Source organism: Malaclemys terrapin, chromosome 5 (assembly GCF_027887155.1).
Source record: "Malaclemys terrapin pileata isolate rMalTer1 chromosome 5, rMalTer1.hap1, whole genome shotgun sequence".
Taxonomy (NCBI): Eukaryota; Metazoa; Chordata; order Testudines; family Emydidae; genus Malaclemys; species Malaclemys terrapin.
This window is the reverse complement of record NC_071509.1, coordinates 89,646,039-89,670,310: the sequence shown is the minus strand read 5'-3', so window position 1 is coordinate 89,670,310 and position 24,272 is coordinate 89,646,039. Positions and strand designations below refer to the sequence as shown.

Genomic DNA, 24,272 nt, shown 5'->3' with positions numbered 1-24,272 from the left:
ATCTTACCGTGTTATAGGTGAAACCACATTATATTGAACTTGCTTTGATCCACCGGAGTGCGCAGCCCCCCCACCCCCTCCCCGGAGCGCTGCTTTACTGCATTATATCCAAATTTTATATTCGGTCGTGTTATATTGGGATAGAGGTGTAGTTACATTTGTAACATAATTATGGGTCTTGAGAGACCCCAGTATTACTGGAACATGGCAGCAGGTGCCCTATTAATAATGTATGAGACAAAGCATCTGAAAGCCTATTAGGTAATACATCTTGCAAATAGAGTCCAGGAGACTCTGAGAGGCCAAATAGTACATTGCCAGGAGAGGGCCTCACTGGCCTGAAAGACCATCATTAACTAATGAGGGGAAAGATGTAACAGGGATAGGGTGCTGGGAAAGAGTAGAAAGTCAAAGGCAGCAGGAACTTAGGGAAGTGCTGAAAGAAGTTTGAGTATCTTCATCTACCTGTTTCCCTCAACTGCCCACCTGAAGGTGTAATATCCCTGTGGGAGGGAGAGAAAGCTCTTCTTTTGACTTCCTGCATGGCTTAGGCCTGGCTACTCTGCAGCTTCAAAATACTATACATTTCTTCTGTCTAGTGAGAACAGCCAGGACTGCAGGGGCATAAGCCAACAGCAGAGGAGAAAACTGTAAGAGATTTCAGTCAACTGTGCCACCGAAACCAGAATACTTCAACTCTAAAGCAGCCTTAGTGTAACTATAACTGCTTTTTAAATATTCAAACAAAACCAGCTTGATATTGTAATACTACTAACTCTATTGTATTGTGATGCAGAAAGTGCAGCTTTCAGGGTAAGAACTGTTGTTTTAAAGGCCAGCAGCAGTGGGACCTAGCAGTGGGTTTCCAGTTCTTATAGCTGTAGGATGGGAGTAGCCAGAAAAACTGCTCCCCCTGCAGATATTTATCAGGAGACTGATGAAGGTGGGAGTAGGCTTGTCTTGCCCCTGACTCCAAAAAGGTGGGATGGGGAATAGCCAACCAGTCACTTCCTGAAGAGTCTGGCTGGGAGCCAAAAAAGAATACTGGGGGAAGGAGAGGGTTGGCAGGGATAGACATGCCAGCCCTCCCATCCAAAAGATCGCTGAAGGCTAGGAGTTCTTGAAGCTTCCTGTGAATAGTATGGGAGTAGCTCATGCTGGTTTGGCTGGCTTCTACTTCTTTCACATCTATGGGGGTCAAGGGTACTGATAAGGATCTTTATATTCTTCTATTGGAGAAGAGCCCTGGGTCCATCTTAATTGAGCATGCTTAAAACTGCTTACCAGAATGTGTGTGTGTAAGATAAAAGTGGGAAGAGTACAGAGTTAGGAAATGGGGAACACAAGAGAGGGAGGAGGGAAGGAGGATTCAAAATTTAGGGAAGGTAGGAAAAGAAAGAGGAAAGGAAAAAAGCATGGTGAAGTGGAAAAGGAAAACAACAAATGTAAGAGGAACCAAGTAAATATATAAAAAATGTTAATTAACAGAAAAGGTACATGCAAAATAATTTAATAAATAACCAAATTCTAGAAGATTATTTTGAAAATGTGCTGTGGGGACAGAAATTTGCATAGCCCTAGCCCTGTGTATCTGTCATGTCCCTCACCTGACTGTTTTTTGTTTGATTGTTTGTTTAAGCTGAACAAAATTATCCATCCTGGTTCTTTCCAATTATTTTTCTGAGGCTGCACCTATGGGGGTAGGGTGTCTGGAGTTACTTCTGATTTATATTCATGGAAGTGCAATCAGAATTAATGTGTTTCAATGGCAGCGTTCACTGAATTTATCCTGTAAACAAAAGAACAACCCAGGGGTTTCAAGGGAGTACTTGGTTATCATCTTCACAACTTAAAGTACCTGAACTGAGCACCACTGGCTGGGTTCTTATATATTATTTTTTATACCAAGAATTAACTTTGAATTTTTATATTTACCTGAAATAATCATCTTAAACCAACATATATTCATATGTTAGAATCACAAAAATTGAAGAGAGACACACATAGGCACTTTTGAAAATTGTACCCTAAGTGTCTTAAGAGCCTAAGCCTCATTTTCAAAAGTATTTTAGGCACTTAAGAGATTATGGGTAAAATTTTCAAAACTGCCGTACACAGCAAGCAGAAACCCATGGCAGCAAGTCTCAGAGCTTGGGTCTACAGACCTGGGCTCACACTACAGCACTAAAAAAAGCTACATAGACATTGTGGCTCAGGCTGGAGCTTGGGCTCAGAAGCCAGGGGAGGGAGCCAGGTGGCCTGAGCCACAATATCTTCACAGCTATTTTTAGAACTGTAGCACCAGTTCAAGTCTGTAGATCCAGGATCTGAGACTCAAAGCTGCGGGTTTCTGTTTACGGTATAGATGTACCCTAAGAGTCAGATTTACAAAGGTATTTAGGCACCTAAAGATGCAGACAGACAACTAGTGGGATTTTAAAAATAAGCATCTAAGCACGAAATCAATATGAGTTAGGCACCTAACCTGCTGTAGGGATATTAAAGAAGGTACTAACAGTGATTCCCCCAAGTGACAGTGACCCCCTCATAATTTGGCCCCCACACTTTAAAATCCAACAGTTTCACCAAGTACAAAAATCTCTTGGGTCTTCTGTTAAAACTTGTAAGCTACTGTCTGTAGAAACCATTGATTATATCTATCCTGTGAAAGATATTTTACTACTATGTAAAACTTACAAACAAGTTAACTGACTTTGTTCTTGAAGTAATTGATACAATGTAAACAAACACTATAAGCTGTTAAGTGACTTTCACTTCATTCAATGGCTCCTAGGACGGACCCCCACCCTCTGTGATTAAAGGGCCGGGAGTCTCAAATGAATTAGCACACACTCTGAAAGTGGTGGAGACAGTAAATTAAAATATGGTTAAGGGATGGAATGTATGCTGATGAATGCTTGATATACATGGATGGTTAGGGAGGTGCCAGCCTAGAAAAGGAGTATCCATTGGCCGAAGAATGTGTCAAGTGGATGACCAGAAACCCCCGGAGGGTAAACTGGGACCCACCCCATCACCTGGAAGGATGAGAAACACAAACTTTGGACAGTGTGGAGCCACCAGGAATGTGCCACTTTGGACAGGAATGTGCCATCTGCTGATTGAGTCAGCAACAGCAGGATGAAACAGCTCCCATAGACTAACATAGGAACTAATTCCTATAAGAATGGACTCTAAAGACTGATGACTTTGAGTCTCTGGTTCTGCTGCCAGCCTCCAGGAGCATCAGGTGCACCTGACACAGACTCGGCTCCATCCTCATGACCAAGATACCTGGCCAGTAACTTGGCATGAGCAACTTCTAGGCTGGTAACTATAACACCTATACAGAACTTGAATGAATGATTGTGTGAATGAATCTCTCTCTCTCTCTCTATATATATATATATATATATATGTGTATGTATAAGAAATAAGTAGTCAAACAACGTTGTTTATTTTTATCTTTTGCTTTATCAGTATATTTACAATAAATGTGGCATCTTTGCCTTATCCCTCTTAATAAGATCCTGCTGGTTTTTATTCTATTGGTATAACACTACTATTAGGCACTTTTGAAAATCCCACTAGACACTTATCTGCATCTTTAGGTGCCTAAACACCTTTGTAAAGCTGTCCCTAAGTAACTTGGGTGCTTAAATCCAATTGACTTTTAAAAAGATTTAGGCTCCTGAGTGCCTAAGTCCCATTTTCAAAAATGATTTAAGTAAAATTTTCAAAAGCACTCAACATTTATATTTAAGGATTACGGGGAATATGTAAAGTAGCAAAAAAATACAAAAAAGAATGTCAAAGAGAAGCTGGTTTTACTGAAAAAGTGTAACAATCTTTTTTATACAAGACAAAAAAGAAAAGCTCTTTCCTACCCTCCTCCGCACTTTCACTTTACTGGAAGTAGAAGCAATCCATCATCTGCAACCAGAAATCCAACATTTGCACAGTTCTGTCAGTATTCATTCCTATTATCTGCTGCATCACTCCAGAACAATTGGTGATAAACCCCCTTCTCTTAAAATGGTTAAATCCCAGCAGAGCCCTTTCAACAGTTATAGTTTTTCAAGTTCAGATATCCACAAATTCGTCTCTGAACAGATTAGCTTTAGCTATTCAAAATTTATCCTTATGTATGAATTTATTCCAAAACATATAAGCAAATCTATGTAGTAAATACTTTATGCTCCTGGATTTAGGATAAAAGTTTTCCTCTTTCAGAGCCCTGTTTTATACACATTTGTATTTACAAAGCTGTCACATACTGTATGCCTGGAACAAATTAGTTCAGGGGGAAATTATTCATAAAAGAAGCAACAGCTTTTGGCAAACCAGTGGAAAACAGGTTGAGTTTATAGCACAAAGGGAAGATAAGTGCTTCAAAACAGTCTGCTCTTGATTCTGCTACTCCTGGTGCCCAAAAACGCAGCTGCCCTCTCAGATCCTCTGCTGTTGGTACCAGTCTGTCAGTCATTTCTCTCTTTCCCGCACACAGGTTCACCACATGCTATGACCCACTGCAGAGCACATGAGCATCATTGTGCTCAATCGGAAGCCTGGGCTGACAAACACCAATTACACAGAAAGGTTGGTGTGGGATTTTTATCCCTATAACCTACATGGAATCCGAGTTTACACAAATCATAACAATGTAATGAACAGAGCCCCAAGGTAGTTCCAATTTTCCAAATATCTTTAAGTAACAACGGACGCCATACAAGGTGAAAACATTTTCTGTGAGCAGCTCTATCAACAATTAGACATGCTTACTGAGATGATAGCTAATTAGCTAAAAAAGGAACAAGCAGGAGTAATGCTACATTGGATAGAAGATAGGAATTGTTCCTTTATCGACGTCCCTACTTACATTTCAAATCTGTTCCTGAAGGTGATGTTTCAGCACCTCCAGTACTCCAGACTAGGACTCTTGAGTCAGTTTTTCTTATCGCAAGTGACAGGCAGAAGCCTTATTCAGACAAAATGAAAAAGAACAAACAGGGCATCTAGGCTGATGTAGTTAGGAGAGTGGAGGAGACCCAGGAGAGGTGGGGGTGGGGCAATTTGTAAAGAGTGAGATGAATAGGCCAGAGAAGAGATATGCAGAGCCTTAAAGATGAAAGCGAAATTTGTAAAAACCAATTTACTGATACAACTCCAATTGCTCACACAACTCCAGTGATGGATGATGACTAATTTGTAGCATTGGAGTGGTGCAAAGCAGATAAAATATCTGGTGTGGTCCAGCTGATTTTAATCATGCCACAGATGCAGAGCAGCCATAACAATTCTCTACTCTGGGACAGTATATGGCGTATGAAATTCAGGAAGATTGGTTTCCTTTTGCAGAAATTTGGAAGGAAGGAGCTGTAGAGCTTAACTGTGTTTATAATGGGAAACAAACTTTAACCTTAGCTATGGAGAGGCTAACATCACTCAAGAAAAATCTCTTTTATCCACCCACCCCATATGCCTCAACTCATTCTATTACAAAAAGGCTGCTGGAGAAGAGAGAAGCCTCTAGCATGCCCTGAAGGTCAACAAGAGTGGAGTATGCTCCGTAGCTAATGACTTTTTTTTTTAAATGGAAAATGTCCTATCACTAGTCTCTTACTTTTAATCCAGGAGAGTGTTAGCTCAGGTACCTCTGCTCATCACAAATGTAACAACACATGGGGGGGAAAGAGGTGATTTCCCAAGTAGCTACATCTAAAAACATTTAGGACTTTTTAAATCAAAATCAACCTCTTTATAAAAGATGTAGATTGGGTTTAGGGTTTCCTACGCTCTCAAGAGGCTTCTCTGCACTCAGACAGGTTTACCAGAGCAGTTGGTTACTAAGTGTCTCAAAAGAACACATAGTTCCAAGATCTCCCACTCTAAGGCTCAGAGTAGGGTTGCCAACCTTCTAATTGCTGGTAACCAGACAACCAACGCCTTGCCCCCTCCCTGCCTCTTTTCCCAAGGCCCTGCCAGTGCGCCACCTCTTCCTCTTGACCCCATCACTCACTCCCCTCTCCCTGTCGCTCGCTGGATGGTCTCAAGGAGCCTGCCTGTAGGTAGGAGGCGGTCCCAGCTGAGCGGGGCTGGCATGGGTTAATGACCCAGCATCTCCCCCGACACTCTGGTAACCGGACTTTTGGGTCAGGTGCCATTTAGGGTTGCCAGGTCCCCTTTTTGACCAGAATTTCCAGTCAAAAACTGGGCACCCGGCAACCCTAAATGGCACCCGGACACAGAAGCCAAAACCCAGACAGGAGACAACCCTAGTTCAGAGTCTTGAGACCAATAAAGCCAAATACATCCAGCAGCAGTGGGTTGGCATAGCTCTCTGATAAATAAATGTATATTGCCTGGACTCACTCCACCTTTTGTTTTCATTGATCTGCTTTGGACTAATTAATACTTCTTTTGTCATCTGTTTAACTCACAGTATAACAAAGCATTGCGGAAACTGGTGACTGGGGGAGTTGTGGCAGGACCAGGACTCAAATCAAATTTTGGCATGGTTAAAATGATGTTTCTGCTTACCAGTCATGTGACAAGAGCTGCTGCCTAAAGAACTACAGATGGTGCACTGGAGTTGAAGAAAACATTTAATCAGAGTACTTGAGCAGTGTAACATTTGGGTTTCAAATGCAGAGTTAAATCAGCTTCATGACCTTCTACAATTAAGCACTATCACAATATTATTCAGGGAGAAATGTTATGACAGAAAGAACTAAACCTTTTACTTGTACAGGCAGACAGCTCCACTTTCAAACCCCTCTTGGAAAAAAAATACAAGTGCCCTATAGATTTCAATTTCATCATTAACCCACTGAGTACCACACTCCCTCTGAATCCTGTGAAAAATTCTATTCAATTAGATTTTTACAACAGTGACTATACCTATACCATTATTATTATTATGCTGGAAATAAGCTAAAGCTATACAAGAAACAAATATGAAACAGTCCTTCAAATCTCACGCCTCAGAAACATTTCAGGACATACTGCAAAATTTCAGGGATGTTTTATAAATTGAATAATGCCCCTAAAGCCATTCTCTTATGTGCCAGCACAAAATCTATACAAAGCTGACACAATCTTTACCAACTATAAAAAGAAGAACAGGAGTACTTGTGGCACCTTAGAGACTAACAAATTTATTAGAGCATAAGCTTTCGTGGACTACAGCCCACTTCTTCGGATGCATATAGAATGGAACATATAATGAGGAGATATATATACACACATACAGAGAGCATAAACAGGTGGGAGTTGTCTTACCAACTCTGAGAGGCCAATTAATTAAGAGGGAAAAAAAAAAAAAAAAAAAAAAACAACTTTTGAAGTGATAATCAAGCTAGCCGAGTACAGACAGTGTGATAAGAAGTGTGAGAGTACTTACAAGGGGAGATAGTCAACGTTTGTAATGGCTCAGCCATTCCCAGTCCTTATTCAAACCGGAGTTGATTGTGTCTAGTTTGCATATCAATTCTATGCAAACTAGACACAATCAACTCCGGTTTGAATAAGGACTGGGAATGGCTGAGCCATTACAAACGTTGACTATCTCCCCTTGTAAGTACTCTCACACTTCTTATCACACTGTCTGTACTCGGCTAGCTTGATTATCACTTCAAAAGTTTTTTTTTTTTTTTTTTTTTCCTCTTAATTAATTGGCCTCTCAGAGTTGGTAAGACAACTCCCACCTGTTTATGCTCTCTGTATGTGTGTATATATATCTCCTCATTATATGTTCCATTCTATATGCATCCGAAGAAGTGGGCTGTAGTCCACGAAAGCTTATGCTCTAATAAATTTGTTAGTCTCTAAGGTGCCACAAGTACTCCTGTTCTTCTTTTTGCGGATACAGACTAACACGGCTGTTACTCTGAAATTTACCAACTATGTATCTGGATTCTTATACCCCATCAATCATTGTGATATCTGAGCACCATCACCTTGGTACCTAATTGTCTGCTATGGCAGGAATATATAAAATCCATTTCCACTGGCCATGGCAGGATGAATAAATAATATGCCCAAATTAGAGTTTGTTAATTCCTTCTAAGTTTTTATACCATGCATATTGCCGTCGTATCTGAGCACTTTATTAACTAACTGTCTTGTCTGCTTTTCTTATCCACTTCCTCCTCTGCTTTGTTCCTTCCTTCCTTGTTGTGTTTTCTCTTTTGCTCTAAAAGTAAATGCAAACACCACTAGATAGTCAAACTTCTGAAGACTGCATTGGGGGATCCCCAAAATCACCAATTCCTTGGATCAGATACCTTAGTAATTGAATGAAATTTTAACACTAGGAAGAATTAGTAAGAGCACACATTTTTTTAAAAGCAATTGAAAAGGAAACTCTAGAAGAGGCCAATCCTTATTAGTCCTGATCCAGTGTTTATTGATGTCCATGGAAAGATTCTCACTGAATTCAATGGGTGTTGCATCAGTCACATACTTATTTCCTCCCTTCCTGCTCTTTCTTTGCTCTGTTCTTGTCCCCCACTCAGTTCTCTGCATTGAATTTCATGTGCTTCTTCTTGCATTGCTCATAAGACTTCAGAAAACAGGATTTTAATACATTTCACTCCACTGCCAGCAAACAGAACAGAGCAGCATGACTAGGAAAGCCAAACAGCAAGGTGAGTTTAAAAAGTAAAGACTCAAGAGACCTAAGCTTCAAAAAAATGGACATATCAGAAATGGTCTTCAAGAACCTAAAGACCACAGACGCTTGTTTATTGGAAGCTCTGATAAACCGCAGATCCCAAAATAATGAACATTAGAGAATCATGCAATCTTACTGCAATATTTGATTTATTTGTGTTAGGCTATTATAAATCACAGTCAATCACTCCCAAATGTTCTGAATTGTGAAGGGTTTTAGCCTCATGACTCCAATTAATAACAGTTTCAGCAGGGCTAAGAAACCTAGTGGAAATCTTTGAAAATTTACAAATCATTGTTTAACCCTGATCAATATAACTATATGTTTAATATACAGCATGCAAGACCTTTGCTACTGTACAGGAATGCAATGTCTGTGCAGCACTGATGTTCAGTGTCATTATTTTAAATGGCAGTGAGCCAATGAAACTCCTAAGGGCACAAGCCAAGTACCTGAAAAAGCACTGGATTTTAATTGCCAGTGACAATCATTTGTGAAAGTTATTTACTGTACAACTCACCACTAATGACAGAGGACCTGCAAAGTTACCCCTAAATGATAGTAAGTGCACAATATCATTTATTTATATTTTAGAATTTTAAAAAGTGTATTTATTGACACACATAAACTAACCTACTCATACACACATATCTATAATATTTATACATTTTCTTTAGAGTCTAGATCCTAGGTGACTAATATCTTACATATAAAATAAATTAGATTAGAAAGACAGGCCACCAGTTTAGGCCCAAACTAACAAATTTTACAGCTATGATCTGTTGGAGTTTCTCTTCTAGATTCAAGTGCCAAATTCAGAGGCAAGTTTAAACAAGTCTATGAAAGTTTACAGGGACTTAAGGGGATGTAACATAATTTCTTCCAGTTTCCTCATTATGTTTATTACATCAACTTACACTCCCTTAGAGTTAATGAGTTACTCTTCTTTAGAGTCACAGGGCCAAACTGGGAAGTAATGTATACATTAGACCCCTTATACTAATAGACTCATTACACGAACTTAGACTTCCTTAGACCGACTTACAGAATTCTACCAATGTCTAAGGTAGCATAAGACTGTGTAAAGTATACTGCTTTAATGAACTTACTTCTGGCTCCTTAATGTGTTTACTTCACCAGTTTATCCTGCTTTAGACATTGATAGCGGGTGTAAGTAACTCAAAGGGATTCAGTCTAACTGAGCATGAGGGAATCTAATTTGGAGTATGGAGGGTTAACTTAAATAACTAAAACAAAAAAAATCAGGAAATAATTTAATTTAAATGCTTTCTGCTACCAAACATCAAGTTAACAATGAGGAAACATGTTCAGCCAATTAGTCTGCTTGACCGACTGAACTCTCCTAACCATATTATATAGAGTGGGTGGTATGTACGAACAGAATACCTTCTGAAACAGACTGCTCCCCTGTAAATGCACTGGAGGAAGGAGAAATATAGTAGAAAGACAGATTGATATTAACCTTTCCCTACAAAGGGATAGTTGTGCTTTTAACTAAATATATATATTATTCAAAGGTACAGTATTATAGCCGAATAAAATATAGAGCTGCCCATAGTTTAAACAGGGATTTTCAATACTTAGCCCAGAATATATAATGTTTTATAAAACATTATGGGCCATACCATACAGTTGATATAAAATGAAGTAGATCTACTTAAGTCAATGGCACTACAGCAATTTACACCAGCTGAGAATCTAGTCCCAATATTTCCAACATAGGCACACAATATCTACTATACACAGTTGTCAATTTTTTAAAACTAGTACGTAATATTATAGACACAGAATATGTCCATACAGTCCATTCTGTACAGAAATCAAAACTATGACTTACCCAGGACAAACTCCAGCTTTGACTCATTCGCAATCCTCTGGATACCTTTTAATATTAAAAAAAAAGTTCGAAAATATGTAAATTCTAGTTTCATATACTGTAATCTTAACTTGCTTTACTTATATATCAATATCTTCTTGCCACTGCTGGAAGCATCTACCTTTTTTTTTTTTTTAATGTTTTTAAAGGAAATTATACTGTAGAAGAGACCTTTTCACAAAGTGCCAATATAGAAACAAAAACCCACATTTTGTCTTATTCACATTTTTTGAGAGATCACACCACTTTTACCTTGTGTGTGTAGGTAGAAGAATAAAAAATAATTCAAAAAATAGAAAACCTTTACTGATGTACGCTTTCTGATATATTCATATGATTTATTTTTAAATACGTTTACAAACACAACACTGCCCAGTTGCCTAAATATCTCTGAAAAATATGGTATGTAATTGTTCATTTTAAATGCATAAGCCATCAAACCATAAACTGCAACAACAATATCCACATTTACTCAAAGCATATAAATCAGGTTAACAAAAGTAGAACACTTTACCATATATTATTTTATCAAGAAACTGCAGTACAGCAAAATGTCCATAAGTTTATATATAAAAGAAGGGAAATTAATTCCCTTTCTCTTATACTGAGTATGAGTATACTATAATCCCTTGCATTTTAGAAGTGTGCTTTAATGTTGCACATAATTTGTTGTATTTTAAATGGCAACATGTTCCTAATTCATCCGGGTCTGAGAGGGACCATTAAGTTGCAAAGCCGACCAATGGGGATAATGAGGGAAACAGCTCAAGTAACCGTGCATTGCTCAACCTCCACAGAAGGTAACTGGAAAACGGCTGCAATATTGATGAATGACATACTGTAACTGCCTCCTGTTGCCACTGAGCATTACTAAAGAAAGGCTCAAACAGAAGGGGCTATGATAACAAAGAGGAACTTGCATGGAAGTCAACAGGGAAGGAGTTTTTGGCTATGAAATGAAAAAGGGTATATATAAAAGAATGAAAAACTGTATGCTCTCTGCAAAAGTTTAAAGTTGCAGAATGAACTATCCTGGAGAGTTTATAATAGCAATATTTAAAAATGCCTTTATAAACTACATATAATCATGTTTTTCAAAAACATAATTAACTGCTCTGACAACTAGATTTCACAAAATTGAAGCGCACCATCTCCACTTTCAGCAGATTGGTCTATAACATGACTTTAATAGGAAGGTTGGATGTACATTTGACATGGGTAAGTAACTGGGCAACTGAAATCCTCTAAAAAGGATTCAGTTCATAACTAACTTCATATCTTCAGAATTTAGTACACTGAATAGGAGTTAACATACTGTTAGGTGTTCTCAAGGAACAATTCCATAGTATTAGTGATGAAATTAGCCATCTCTCTTTCTTAAGTTTACCAAATGTATATTGTACTATGTTGTAGTTTATGTGTTCATGTATTTTTCTTTCAATTTACCAGTTTTTAAATCTTATAAAAAAAATCAGAATGTAGTTATCACACCCTTTGTTCTCCCCAAGGAGGTTATTTGCATAAATCTAAAACAGTAATAATGTTTAAATAAAATATTAATCCATTTATTTCCTCTGGTACAGCCAATTGTTAGTCAACAATTTAAATTGTACTATAATTCCAACATGTCCATTGATTTGTGCAATTACAGAATTTGGGGCATTTTAAAAGTAGTATTCACAGTGTAACATGAAAGAAAGAGTATACAGGCTTACTTGTAAACGGAGGCTCCCTAAGATTGTCTGCCTGTGATGCAGGAAGAAAGTGCTGTGCCTCATCTGATGTTCTCTCCTCTTTAATTTCCATGATCAACCTCTGGAACTGCTGAGTTTTATTCTGAGTTTGCTTCTCCAAGTGCCACAGCCCACAATTCACAGTCTGCTTTAGATGCAGCTTCACGGTAAAGATCTGGGTCTCTGCTCTAAAACTCTGCATTCAGAAAATATTAAGACACTTTTTTAGGAATGCAGATATTAAGGAATAGGTTGGAGATAATGGCAGGATGATACTATGTATAATACACACCATTACAGTATACATCTATTATTTCTGTCACAGAACCACACACACCTCATACACCTCTTGAATCAAACCCCTGTTGCTTCCCATTCAGTGAACCACTAAGTTCATGCTACACAGCAGTTCCCAAAGCAGTTAATGTACTGGAAAACTAGGTGGCAGAATCATCAAATTGAAATGGGAAATCTTTTTTCAGTGTGGATTCTACTGCTCAGCAGGTAGCTTTCAGGGCAGCCAACATAAACAATTTAGCAGAGGCAGCAGACAGCATTCTGACAAAGGGACTGGTGGGAATCACTAAGGTGAATATGTCCATTTCTTCTATTAGAACTGTACTTTACACTCAGCCTCTCATCCATCTTGGCAGAATACTACTTATCAATAAGTGGAGATAATTTAGGATGGCACAGCTCCTCCATGAGGAGACAACAGATTGTATGTGGGAACTTCCAACCTCATGACTATGCACAAGTCTGTTGCTAGCCTGCCTGACAAACGTGTAAATTGTTTAATTATCACACTTTAAGAAGAGGGAAGAAAAACCATTTAGGCTCCCAAGGAAATGCAGGTAATAGCCAGGGCCACTCATTTAATTAGAATTAGCAAAGAACAAAGTATCTAGGTGTTTAAAAATCTGACTATTTTAGAGTCACATGTAGAAAAGAAACGAAAGGGGTTAAGTCATTTAATTTAGGCAAGTACTGGTAACACTGGTGTAACAATGGACAAATTGTTACAAGTGGACAATACAGTTAGGGAAAACACAATTAATATTATAACAACAGGTCTATAGAGGTACAGAAACTATCATTAAGGCAGTTTGGATATCCAAGCCAGCCTGCTTGAGAAAAGGTTGCCAAAAAAAACAAATGCAACAAGTTTTATAACTAAAATGCAAACCTATTAAAATATACTTATTTTGAACATAAACAGGAACAGTGATTTTGCATACAACCATTCTATCACCAGCCAGAAAGAAAACATCTGCTTTCAGAGGAAATGCGTCTTTTGGGATTGGAACCACCCTACTTCTATTCACTCCTTAACCCTGGCAGTCAGAATTGCTGTATGCTAAGCACTTAAGGCATACTGTATCATTTAATACACATGAACCTGAAATGGATGTGTGTGTTTGAAGGATGGGGAAGGGGGATGTTATTCAATGTAGTCTGGCCGGATATGAACCAATTTTGAGGCCTCGAACTTCCAAACTACATTTCAGAAAAATTACGATTAACTTGTACCAAGGATTTTGCAATTCTAAAATCATTGACCATAACAACTGCATCTGTCAGATAAGCCTGGGTGCAATTATCATGACAGCCTACAGGTTCCATGTCAATGCAAATATGAAGACATTTTAGTTTGCAGATCAAACACTTGATAGACTATATATTCTATCTACTGTGTCAATATATACATGCAAAAAATTCATATACAAAAACCCCAACAAATTATATATGTACTGTAAACTATTTTCAAAACAGAAAAAGTAATGGGTTATCTTTTTCAATACCAAAAACTGAATAATTCACACTAAAGGCAAAAAAATAATTGAGTAAAATTGTATTAATATAATAATCATTTCTAGTTTTTCTTTGCTCTCATATCTCAAAATTGCCAAGCAATTTTTTCCCCAAAGGTAAGTAGTAAAATACCTCTCAGCCTTAGATCTTTAATGCCAAGTTTCAGTCCAGAGATAATATTTAGTTGAATTGAAACCTCCTGAAAATAAGGATTTATTGTGGAAAATCCTCAGATTTCATTAAATCCCTAGCGTGCTGCAAGTGGCAGGGTTATTATATTCATGTTGAAATATATTCCACACAGAAAGCATTCCATGTGTGGACAACAAAATACTTTATATTCTACAACTAAGGAATAACTGTACAAAACAGTAGTGGCAAAGCAACACTATATTAGGCACAATGCTGTTTACTATAGCATCTTACAACACGACACACATTTCAGATGAACTCTTGGACTCTACTGAAGTCAATAAGACTTTTGCCATTGATTTCAATGGAGCCTGGACTCACCCTTTTTGTGTGATAAGAGTTTTAAAGTCATGCCATTATTTTCTTATCAGGGTCTATATAAAAATATAAAGGGTTATGGTCCCTTAGGACTCCTGTAATTCAAACAAAGAATTCAAAGAATCTGACAACAGAACTGCTGTCAAATAAAGAAGTGTCACAGAGAAAAGTGGAGATACCCCCATAGACACAGGGACAGCCTTCCTCCATCCCCACTATCTACAATATACCAGACTCTTTTGGTGCTATGTCCCCCGCTCAAGTGAAAACAAGTTTATTGAAAAAGCATTAGCCCCTATCTCCTCCACCCCAGTTTAACAACAGTAGCTAGCACTTTCTTCTTGGTTCCTAAAGATTAAAAAGTGATACTGCAAAGTAGTTTAAAGCACAGAATTGCATTTTCATTTTTAAATATGTATCTGAGATTAATCTTGACAATGTCCCTTTAAGTAGATATTTCTGCAAATTCCTACGTTATGTGTGTTACCTGGATGATGTTTCACTTTATCAGTAAATTATATTCATGACGTGAAATAGATAATCAGAATAAAGAATTGAAAGCTCCAGGATATCCCTGGAAAGATACTGTCATTGAAAAGGCTGCAGTTCAACAATGCACATTTTAAGCTTCTAAGAAAAGTTGTTGTTTTTTAATTCCTCACTTCGTATTAATTGTCAATCTAATTTTTAAACAAAGCTTTATTATACTAACCATGCAGAAGTGACAGGAAGAATGGCAAACTGTGCCAAGTATTAACATGCTTTATTTCCGTTAATCAGAGTTATAAATATAAATCCTTATGGGTCAATATAAAAAAATCCTTGGTGTATTTATTGGACAGCTATGTAAAGAACATGTGCTCAGTGCCTATGCTGTCAAGTGACAGCTACTCTTTTCTAGAGCATATTTTAAAATGATATGTTTTATATGCCAAATACTTTAAAAAGAGTTCAAAATGTCTAAAGGTTTTTCTCTCTCTTCACACTCACTGGCAAAGAGTAATTCTGAATTTCTACCTCAGCAGTGGAAAATGGTTGGGAATATCAATGAGCCACTGTCACTCTAAAATATAAAGCACCATCACAGCTAACACCATATGCTGTAACAAAAGTAGAATGGAAGCTTTGATACGTAAATTATATCTACAGGATATTTCTAATACAGACATCAGAGGCTCTTAATTCACAAAGCTGGCTGAATTCTATATGCTGATGCATTTCAGGTTCAAATTAGTGATGAAATCATCCCATGGTTACTGATGATGGTGTGTTAATCTTCCTTTGAAAGTTAAATTTTCAATCAAAGATAAAGAATTTAATTAAAAATTTTATCTTCTTTTTTTGGTGGGGAAGGCAATGCTGAAAACAAACATATATAAGTTGCCATTATAATCTCCATTTAGATCCCTCATGAAGAGCGCCTGAAGATATCTGAAATGAATATAACATGGTACATAACTTAGTTTTCTCACATTGCTGAAGCATAACAATTTGCTTCTTTTAACACCATCAGGTTCTCTCTCACACTGCACCATATCCTTTTCACTTTTCACACATTTCATTAAATCAATACCACACCTATTCTGGAGCAAGGGAGACCATGTAATTATTTATACAACACCGTGATATACCAATAACCAAAATGCTGAATATAAATATTGCAAGATTCACAGAATGTACTAAATATAGCCTTTCTAAAAGAGTAGATTGCTCTTCTAGCTGGGAATAATACCCACTCCCACCAGAAACATCAGCCTACTCAGGAGGCAGTGTGGTTTAGAGAACAGAGACTAGAGTGTGACCTCAGGAGATCTGGGTTCAATTTCCAGCTCTGCCTTTGGTCTGCTTGATGACTTTGAGCAGTCATTTCACTGCTTTGGGCCTCAGTTTCCCTTTCTGTAAAATGGGGTTAATGATACTGGCCTTCCTTGTAAAGCACTTTGAGGTCTATTGATGAAAAGCACTACACAAGTGCTAGGTGATATTATTACTCTAAAATGACAGGAACAAACATATACAAATGTATATGATAGAAGAGCTGACACTCCCCAAAGCACCTTCCTTTTCTGACACATTCTGGCAGTTACAGGTATACCCAAACCAATTCTCACCTCTACTCCCCCAAATTTATCACGTGATTTGAGACTTATTGAGTGCCCAGAACTATCAGTAAAGTCAAAAGGTAACTGCCAGTGTTCAACACCTCATTACTCCCACATTTGTCAGTACTATTGTCATAACTAGAAAGGGAAGGGTAACAACCCTCCTGTATACAATACTATAAAATCCCTCCTGGCCAGAGGCACCAAAATCCTTTTACCTATAAAGGGCTAAGAAGCTCAGGTAAACTGGCTGACACCTGACCCAAAGGACCAATAAGAGGACTAGATACTTTCAAATCTTGGGTGGGGACGGGGGGAAGGCTTTTGTTTGTGTGTGTTCGTTCTTGGGACTAAGAGGGACAGGACATCAATCCATGTTCTCCAAATCTTTCTGCACAAGTCTCTCATATTTCAAACTTGTAAGTAACAGCCAGGTAAGGCATGTTAGTTTTATCTTTGTTTTATCAACTTGTAAATGTTCCTTTTGCTAGAGGGTTTACCTCTGTTTGCTGTAACTTTGAACCTAAGGCTAGAGGGGGTTCCTCTGGGCTCCTTGAATCTGATTACTCTTTAAAGTTATTTTCCATCCTGATTTTACAGAGATGATTTTTACCTTTTCTTTTAATAAAATTCTTCTTTTAAGAACCTGATTGATTTTTTCATTGTTTTAAGATCCAAGGCTCTGGATCTGTGTTCACCAGGACTAATTGGTGAGGGGGTTCTCTCGAGTGTACCCAGGAAAAGGGGTGTATGGACTTGGGGGTGGGGGGGGGGAAATTATTCTCAAATCTGCCCAGGAAAAGGGGGGTGAGAGACTTGAAAGATATTTGGGGAAAGGCAGAGTTCCAAGTGGCTCTCTCTAAATATTTGGAAACTTGGTGGTGGCAGCTTAAAATTAACCTAAGCTGGTAAAAATAAGCTTAGGGGGTCTTTCATGCAGGTCCCTACATCTGTACTCTAAAGTTCAGAGTGGGGAGGGAACCTTGACAACTATTGAGAATCGTCATTATTTCTGTCCTTGGTGAATTCCAAACTATGATAGGTAAGACCAGCAACCATTAGTAGGTCTTGCTCCCCACACTTGCATTATCTAACCAAACTATGACAGTCATAAACATAACTCAACAACTATTGTGTCTTTTACTTTCAGCTCTAGAGCACTGAAAGTTTGTACTAACACTCAAACATTTTCTCACAAATTCCTGCTACTCTTGAATTAATATCACCTGCTGATGGTAATCTTAATGGATATCATGCATGATGAAATCCTGAATATTTAATAATAAGTGTGACATATTACCTTTCCCACTGTATATGGCCTTATTAGAGTTTGCATGTGATGGTAGTTTGCAGGGTGTTCTCTCTTCAGTGCATAGTCATCTTGTCCCAATGTTTTACTGGATACCTAGCCAAATGTCAGATGAATTGCTCATTGTTGTTGAACTCTGAATTATACTTACAAGAAATACTTCTTATTTATAATAATTTACTTGTAATAGAAATTCACTTTTTCATATCCAAGTATGCTTCAGGATATTTCAAGGTATTTTCTATCTCCAATCACATTTGTTTGTATGTATACTCCTTTCAGATGAGCATGCAAATATGTCCTGTTGGAAATTATTCTTGCTAATTGTGTCTAGCAGAGCTATTTTTGCTGCATGTCTACCAATAAAACCTCCATTCTTATTTCCTTCTTCCCATTGAAAAAACAGGAAAACGTTTAGTATTCCTTTGCTAAATTTTATTCCATGCTTCAAAAAAGATGTTGAAAAATTGGGAAGAAGTTGGTAGAGCTACAAGCAAGATTCAAGGTCTGGAAAACATGCCCATAGTATGAAACTTCACAAATTCAATCTGTTTATTTTATCGAAGGTGGTCACAGGCTACAAGTATCTATTTGGGAAACAGATATCAGATGGAAGGTAGTTCTAACCTAGCAGAAAAAGAAGGAATCCTTCGATCTCATTATTGGCAGCTGAAGCTAGATAAATTCAAACCACAAATACAGTGCAAATGTTTAACAGAGTGTAATTAACCACTGGAACAACTTACTTAGGGATGTAGTGCAAATCTCCATCAGTTGAAGTCCCTAAATCAAGGCTGTCTCTCTCTCTAAAAAGCTCTGGTTCAACTAGAAGCAAAGGAACTGATGCAGAGCTTACTGGGTGAGAAGTTTTGCCCTGTGTTAAATAGGAGGCTACACTAAATGATCATAATGGTACCTTCTGGCCTTAAAATCGATCAGTCTATGGAACTTTTCCTTCAGGGAGTGAAGAGCAGGTTCTATCTAACAAGCAGCTGCAACCTCTTCCTAGCAGATTGCCCTTACAAGCAGTAAATATTTTCACTGAGTATCTTTCTTGTATGTATTCATAACATTTGTTATACCCACTGGTAATCAACATTTTCACAGAGAGAGTGGAGCACTTAGAATCATGGAAGATTAGGGTTGGAAGAGACTTAACCAGATCTTCAGGAAAATAACCATAAAAGGACAGAAACCCTAATGAATCCATTTTAAATTATTGACCTCTCAACTGCAACTGAAAATTGAGAGTCATCTGAGAGAGCTATAGCAAAGAGTCTGAATAATCTGTTCAGTGTTTTTCTTGGAGTGGGCGGAAGGGAATTTGGTGCTTGTAAAAGCCAGGGAACAATAGTAACAAGACTGCTAATATTAATCGTAGTTACTGCCAGGAACTGAGCAGTCAAATGCTATTCAAGTTTCCTCCCATAGATTTGCTAATATACTGCCATCTCAACTTTCTACACTCCTACCAAACCAGTTCTGTGCTTTTCCTGAGAAGTGACTATCAGTTAAGACCAATTGTGCCAGATGCTTTGTGGGATGCATGTTATAGACAGATGTCCACCAAAAATCACAATACTCATTACACTTGTGACACAAGATAGATTTAAAATTTTGAATCAAGATACCCCCAGAAAAAAGGTTTGTGAATGAATTCCATTCCACCACCTGAGTTTCAGTACACATCTTAAAATGGTTAGTGCTGTGGAAACAATTGTTTGGTACTCACAAAAAATAAGAAATCATCATAATGCATTAATCCAGTTAGGTACAGTCAACTTTCTTGCTGAACTCAGGGTCCATTAGAGCTAAATTAACATGGCAAATTGATATAAGGGGCTTTGAAACTTGGTTGTGATATCAGGCGAACACCATAAATAATTTCCAACACAATCATAGCTGATTGACAGCAATCCTGTAGCCATTTCTACAGAGGGAAAGTTTATACTTTAGCATTTACAATAAAAATGCTGTCCATATCAGATCCAAATGAAAATCTTTACATTCAAATTCTTATTTAGATTTGCATGAAATAACTCATGTATATTTAGTTATTGTCCTTAACATCCAGTCACTAAATGAATTAGTAGTATAGGGCAGAAAACAAAAGTGTAAAGCAAAAAACACATTACATGAAAAATGGTCGTGATTAAGCACAGATGATTGGGGGAGAGGGGAAATTGGAATGGCCATGCACCAACTCTAGACCCATATTGTACAATATATCTAATGAACCAAAACATAAAACCCATATTTACTGTCAGAGGAGCTACACTACATATGACTTTTCATCTAAATTTTAGAAAAAGCAACTGCAGCCTTTTGAGATATTCTTTTCAGTCATCAGAATAAAGGCAGGGGAGGTTTAGCTGTATGTTTCCTTATCAGACAACAGGATACATTCAGTCTACGTGTTTAGCAATGTTTCAAGGATTTTCTAAATATTGATATAGTAACAAAAATGAATGTTAAATATGTTGTGTTGTGTTTTACTTACTGAGAACTACTGAAACATCTGTTTTATTTCTGAATTCCACAACACAGCGCCACTCCAGAATAACGTCACAGACTTCAGAACTCTGTAAGGGACAAAGATGACAAAATGTTAGGATTTGCAACATTTGGGAAGTCCTTCTGTTAATAGGTTCACAGCCAACAAATCTGGCACATTGATGCAGCCTACAGCTATAAAAGAAGCAAAGCCTAACCGTCGCTAGACAAATGTATACGACCATCCTTCAGTTACTGTTCTTTGTCATCCTGCTTCAGCAGTTCAATGAACTAGAATAGGCAAAAAACACTAAAAAAGATCATACTAGAAAAGAAAAAAAAAAAGGAAAATATAGTCATTAGATTTCTCTTCCATGTGAATATAGCCAGTATTTATGTGCCAACTAATTTGTAAACTACCAGCCAATCCATTTCCTTCCAACTTCTACCCCTAACTAATGCTATTTAATCACAATTTGTTAATCAGCTGAATAGATTGAAACTTGGAATTCTATTAAAATAAGTGAACTGTTCAAGTGAACAGAATTTAGCAGCAACACAAAATACATGATCTTGCAATAGAAATCTCCATTTAATCTCCTTTTATAAAGGATTTCTTCGAGATCACTGAAAACCTTAGATACTGACACTATATTCCAGAACATGTAACTCACATAATAGTAAGTGATTTGGACCATTGCAGGGCACAGAACTGAAGTTACTGGGGTCATGTTCTTTTTTACCAGCTGCCTCCTCGTAAGGATACAGACCTCCTCTTTCAGCTTAATAATGAGATTCCTATTCAGAAAAGTAAGGCTACTATCTCCCTCACATTTTATCTCCTCTTTTCTTGAAGTTCTTATCATCCATTCTTTATCTCCAACATCTGATAATATATAATTATTAGAGCACTGCTCTCTTACACATTTTCTTGTTACGAGGACCCTGGCGTTTCACAGAGCCACTCCTCTATTTCACTGAGCTTCAGAAGTGCACAAGTTAAATTTTCCATACATTCCGTTACCTCTTTGTCCAAGGAGATCCCAAGGACTGGAACATGCCTCATTTTCTGCTAGTTTTCCCCAAAACTACAACTTTTAATTCCACATATTCACTATTTTAAGAGATAACCTTGTAAAATGCTTTTATATCCATAACAGCTGCTTCAAAACACGTGAGCTTTCTTTGTGGCTTCATTTTCTGCATTTATATTATGAGATTTGGCCTGTCAGGCTGATACTCAAACTGTCACTTCTTTTGCAGACCGCTTCATATTTAGCCTTAAATGTTTGGCCTGATCCTGCATTCCTACACAAGATGAGCCTTTTCTCACATAATAGTGCGACTGACTTTCATGGAAGTACATGCCTGAGTGAGGATTCTTTGTGGGAGAAAGTTTAGCAGAGTAAGGCCGAGTTTACACTATATGCTTTTGAATGTAAGGCTTTAAACAGCTCTTGCCAAAGTCCGGTAAATTCTTAATCTGAAGAGGAACAAGATAGAAATTGCCATGAAAGTCTTAAGAGGTACTTTTAGTGGAAGACAACTATTTTGAAATCTTCGACTTTTTTTTTTTTAATATAGCAAATGTGGTAGTCAATTTGACACCTTTCATGACAACACTAGAAAAAGAATGAAACCCACTAGATTTACTCTAGGTGATAGAATATTAGAATAAAGTGAACTTGATACAGATCTTTATTTAAAAAAATGTGCCAGACAAATTTGATCTCTCTTTTTTGGGTCGAAATTCAAAATTAAAGGATCAAGAGAATGCAGTTGGTGTGATATATCTATATACAGAAAGCATTCAATATAGTGTATTGTTTGGAAAATTATTCAGTTTAGCCTAGACAGGAGCACTGTCGCCTGGAGTGAAAACCAGCTAATGGACTGTAAAAAATAAGATTAATAGCAATATATTGAGTGAGGGGAGTGGTACAGTAGGCGCTTCAGAAATTGTGTTAGCCATGTTTTATTTAACTTTTTTTTTTAATTAATGAGCTGGAAGCCAAGGATAAACCAAATATTAATCAAATTCAGAGTTCTTGGAAGCCTCCCGTAAATCAAAGAAAAATGTAAAAGGATCTATGACTAAATCCAACTCTTACTGACAGCAATGGGAAACAATGAGAGCCAGCCAGGAAAAATGCACACCTACACATTTTTGAGGAAAGCAATAGAATAAACAAAGAGATTTAATTAGAGAAACTCCAAGGGTATGGCTACACTGCCAAAAAAAAAAAAAAAAAAAAATCCCTCAAAACACACCACACAGCTGCAGCAAGTCTTAGACCCTGGGTCAGCTGACTCTGGCTCGCATTGGGGCGCTAAAAATACCAATAGACATTCCTGCTTGGGCTGGAGTCTGGGCTCTGAGCCCCACTCCTTTCACTACGTTTTAGAGCCTGAGCAGAACATCTCTATTGCTGTTTTAAGTCCCATAGCATGAGCCCAGCAAGCCTGAGTCGGTGGACACCTATTCTAAGACTCTACCATGAGTTTGTTTAGGGTTTTTTTTTTTTTTTTTTGCAGTGTAGATGTATTCTTAGAAAGCTGTAATATGGATGTCTGATCCAACAATTTGGATTTTGATGTGGGCAGTGGACAATAGTCAGCTTTTCCAGGCAATGCTCATTCCAGGAATGTGCAGGCAGACGCATTCTCAAGAGATGCCATCACTTGGGAAGAGACAGAACTGCAAGAGGAGTTTTGTTTCACAAAATAGTGGAAGTGTGAAACAATTTAGAGGAAGACATATTTCTGAATAAGGGAAATCACTAGCTGTCAAAAATTGTGACCCTACTTCTGTGTCAAGAAGCATGTAATTTGGCCTTTGAAGTTTCATATACACACTGCAAAATGCTCTGAGAATCTGTTCATTCTTGAAATACGAAAAGACAAGTTTAGCATTTTGCAGTTCTAACCTATGGTATGAGCAAAAGCTAGAGACAGAGAGACAGAGACAGAAAGAGAGAGAGAGAGAGAGAGAGAAAGAAAGAAAGAAAGAAAGAAAGAAAGAAAGAGAAAAATTCAATTCAACCCAAAGAGATATATACACAATTGCACAGGACTACTGCATGGAAAAGTAAACATTCTCAGAAACTAGAGAAGCTCTTGAAAAAGTAAAATTGTACAAGTTCAAATTTTTAAAGAAAAAAATACAAAAATATATAACAGTAGTAAGTCTCTGGACAGAAAGTTAAAGGAAAACTAAATGAGGAAGAAGAACTCAAAAATAGAGGCAGCACTTGTAGTTGGTGGTGCAGGGAGCTGCTCTTGATACATTTCATACCCATCAGTAGTCACGACCAAAACTATAAAGGATGAGGACCTAGATCCTTGGCTTGGGTCCCAACTATGTTGCACCTTGTGCAAACATTTACACGTTTGCAAAGTGGGTGTAAAATGCTATCACTGGTGTGAATAAATGAAGAATTCTGATTTGGTTGCTTTATACCCATAGTACACACGTGTAAATGACTGAACAAATTGCATGGTCCTGGAAAAATCAGGATCTTTGTTTACAGGCTGTACTAATCCTTTTAGTTGAATTGAAACCTCCTGAAAATAAGGATTTATTGTGGAAAATCCTCAGATTTCATTAAATCCCTAGCGTGCTGCAAGTGGCAGGGTTATTATATTCATGTTGAAATATATTCCACACAGAAAGCATTCCATGTGTGGACAACAAAATACTTTATATTCTACAACTAAGGAATAACTGTACAAAACAGTAGTG

At 37.6% G+C, this 24,272-nt stretch overlaps 1 protein-coding gene across 2 annotated transcripts in view; it reads right to left on the bottom strand.

Annotated features, from left to right (window-relative positions):
- Positions 1–20,621, bottom strand: part of INPP4B (inositol polyphosphate-4-phosphatase type II B) — a 309,880-nt gene extending 289,259 nt beyond the window's left edge. For both annotated transcript variants that reach the window (XM_054031037.1, XM_054031038.1), the window contains exons 1-3: positions 20,538–20,621; positions 12,287–12,500; positions 10,533–10,577 (exon numbers count right to left, since the gene is read on the bottom strand). In XM_054031037.1, coding sequence (XP_053887012.1) covers positions 10,533–10,577; positions 12,287–12,377 — 136 coding nt within the window. In that variant the 5' untranslated portion in view covers positions 12,378–12,500; positions 20,538–20,621. The remainder of the gene's footprint in view (positions 1–10,532; positions 10,578–12,286; positions 12,501–20,537) is intronic.
- Between the last annotated feature and the right edge of the window lie 3,651 nt (positions 20,622–24,272).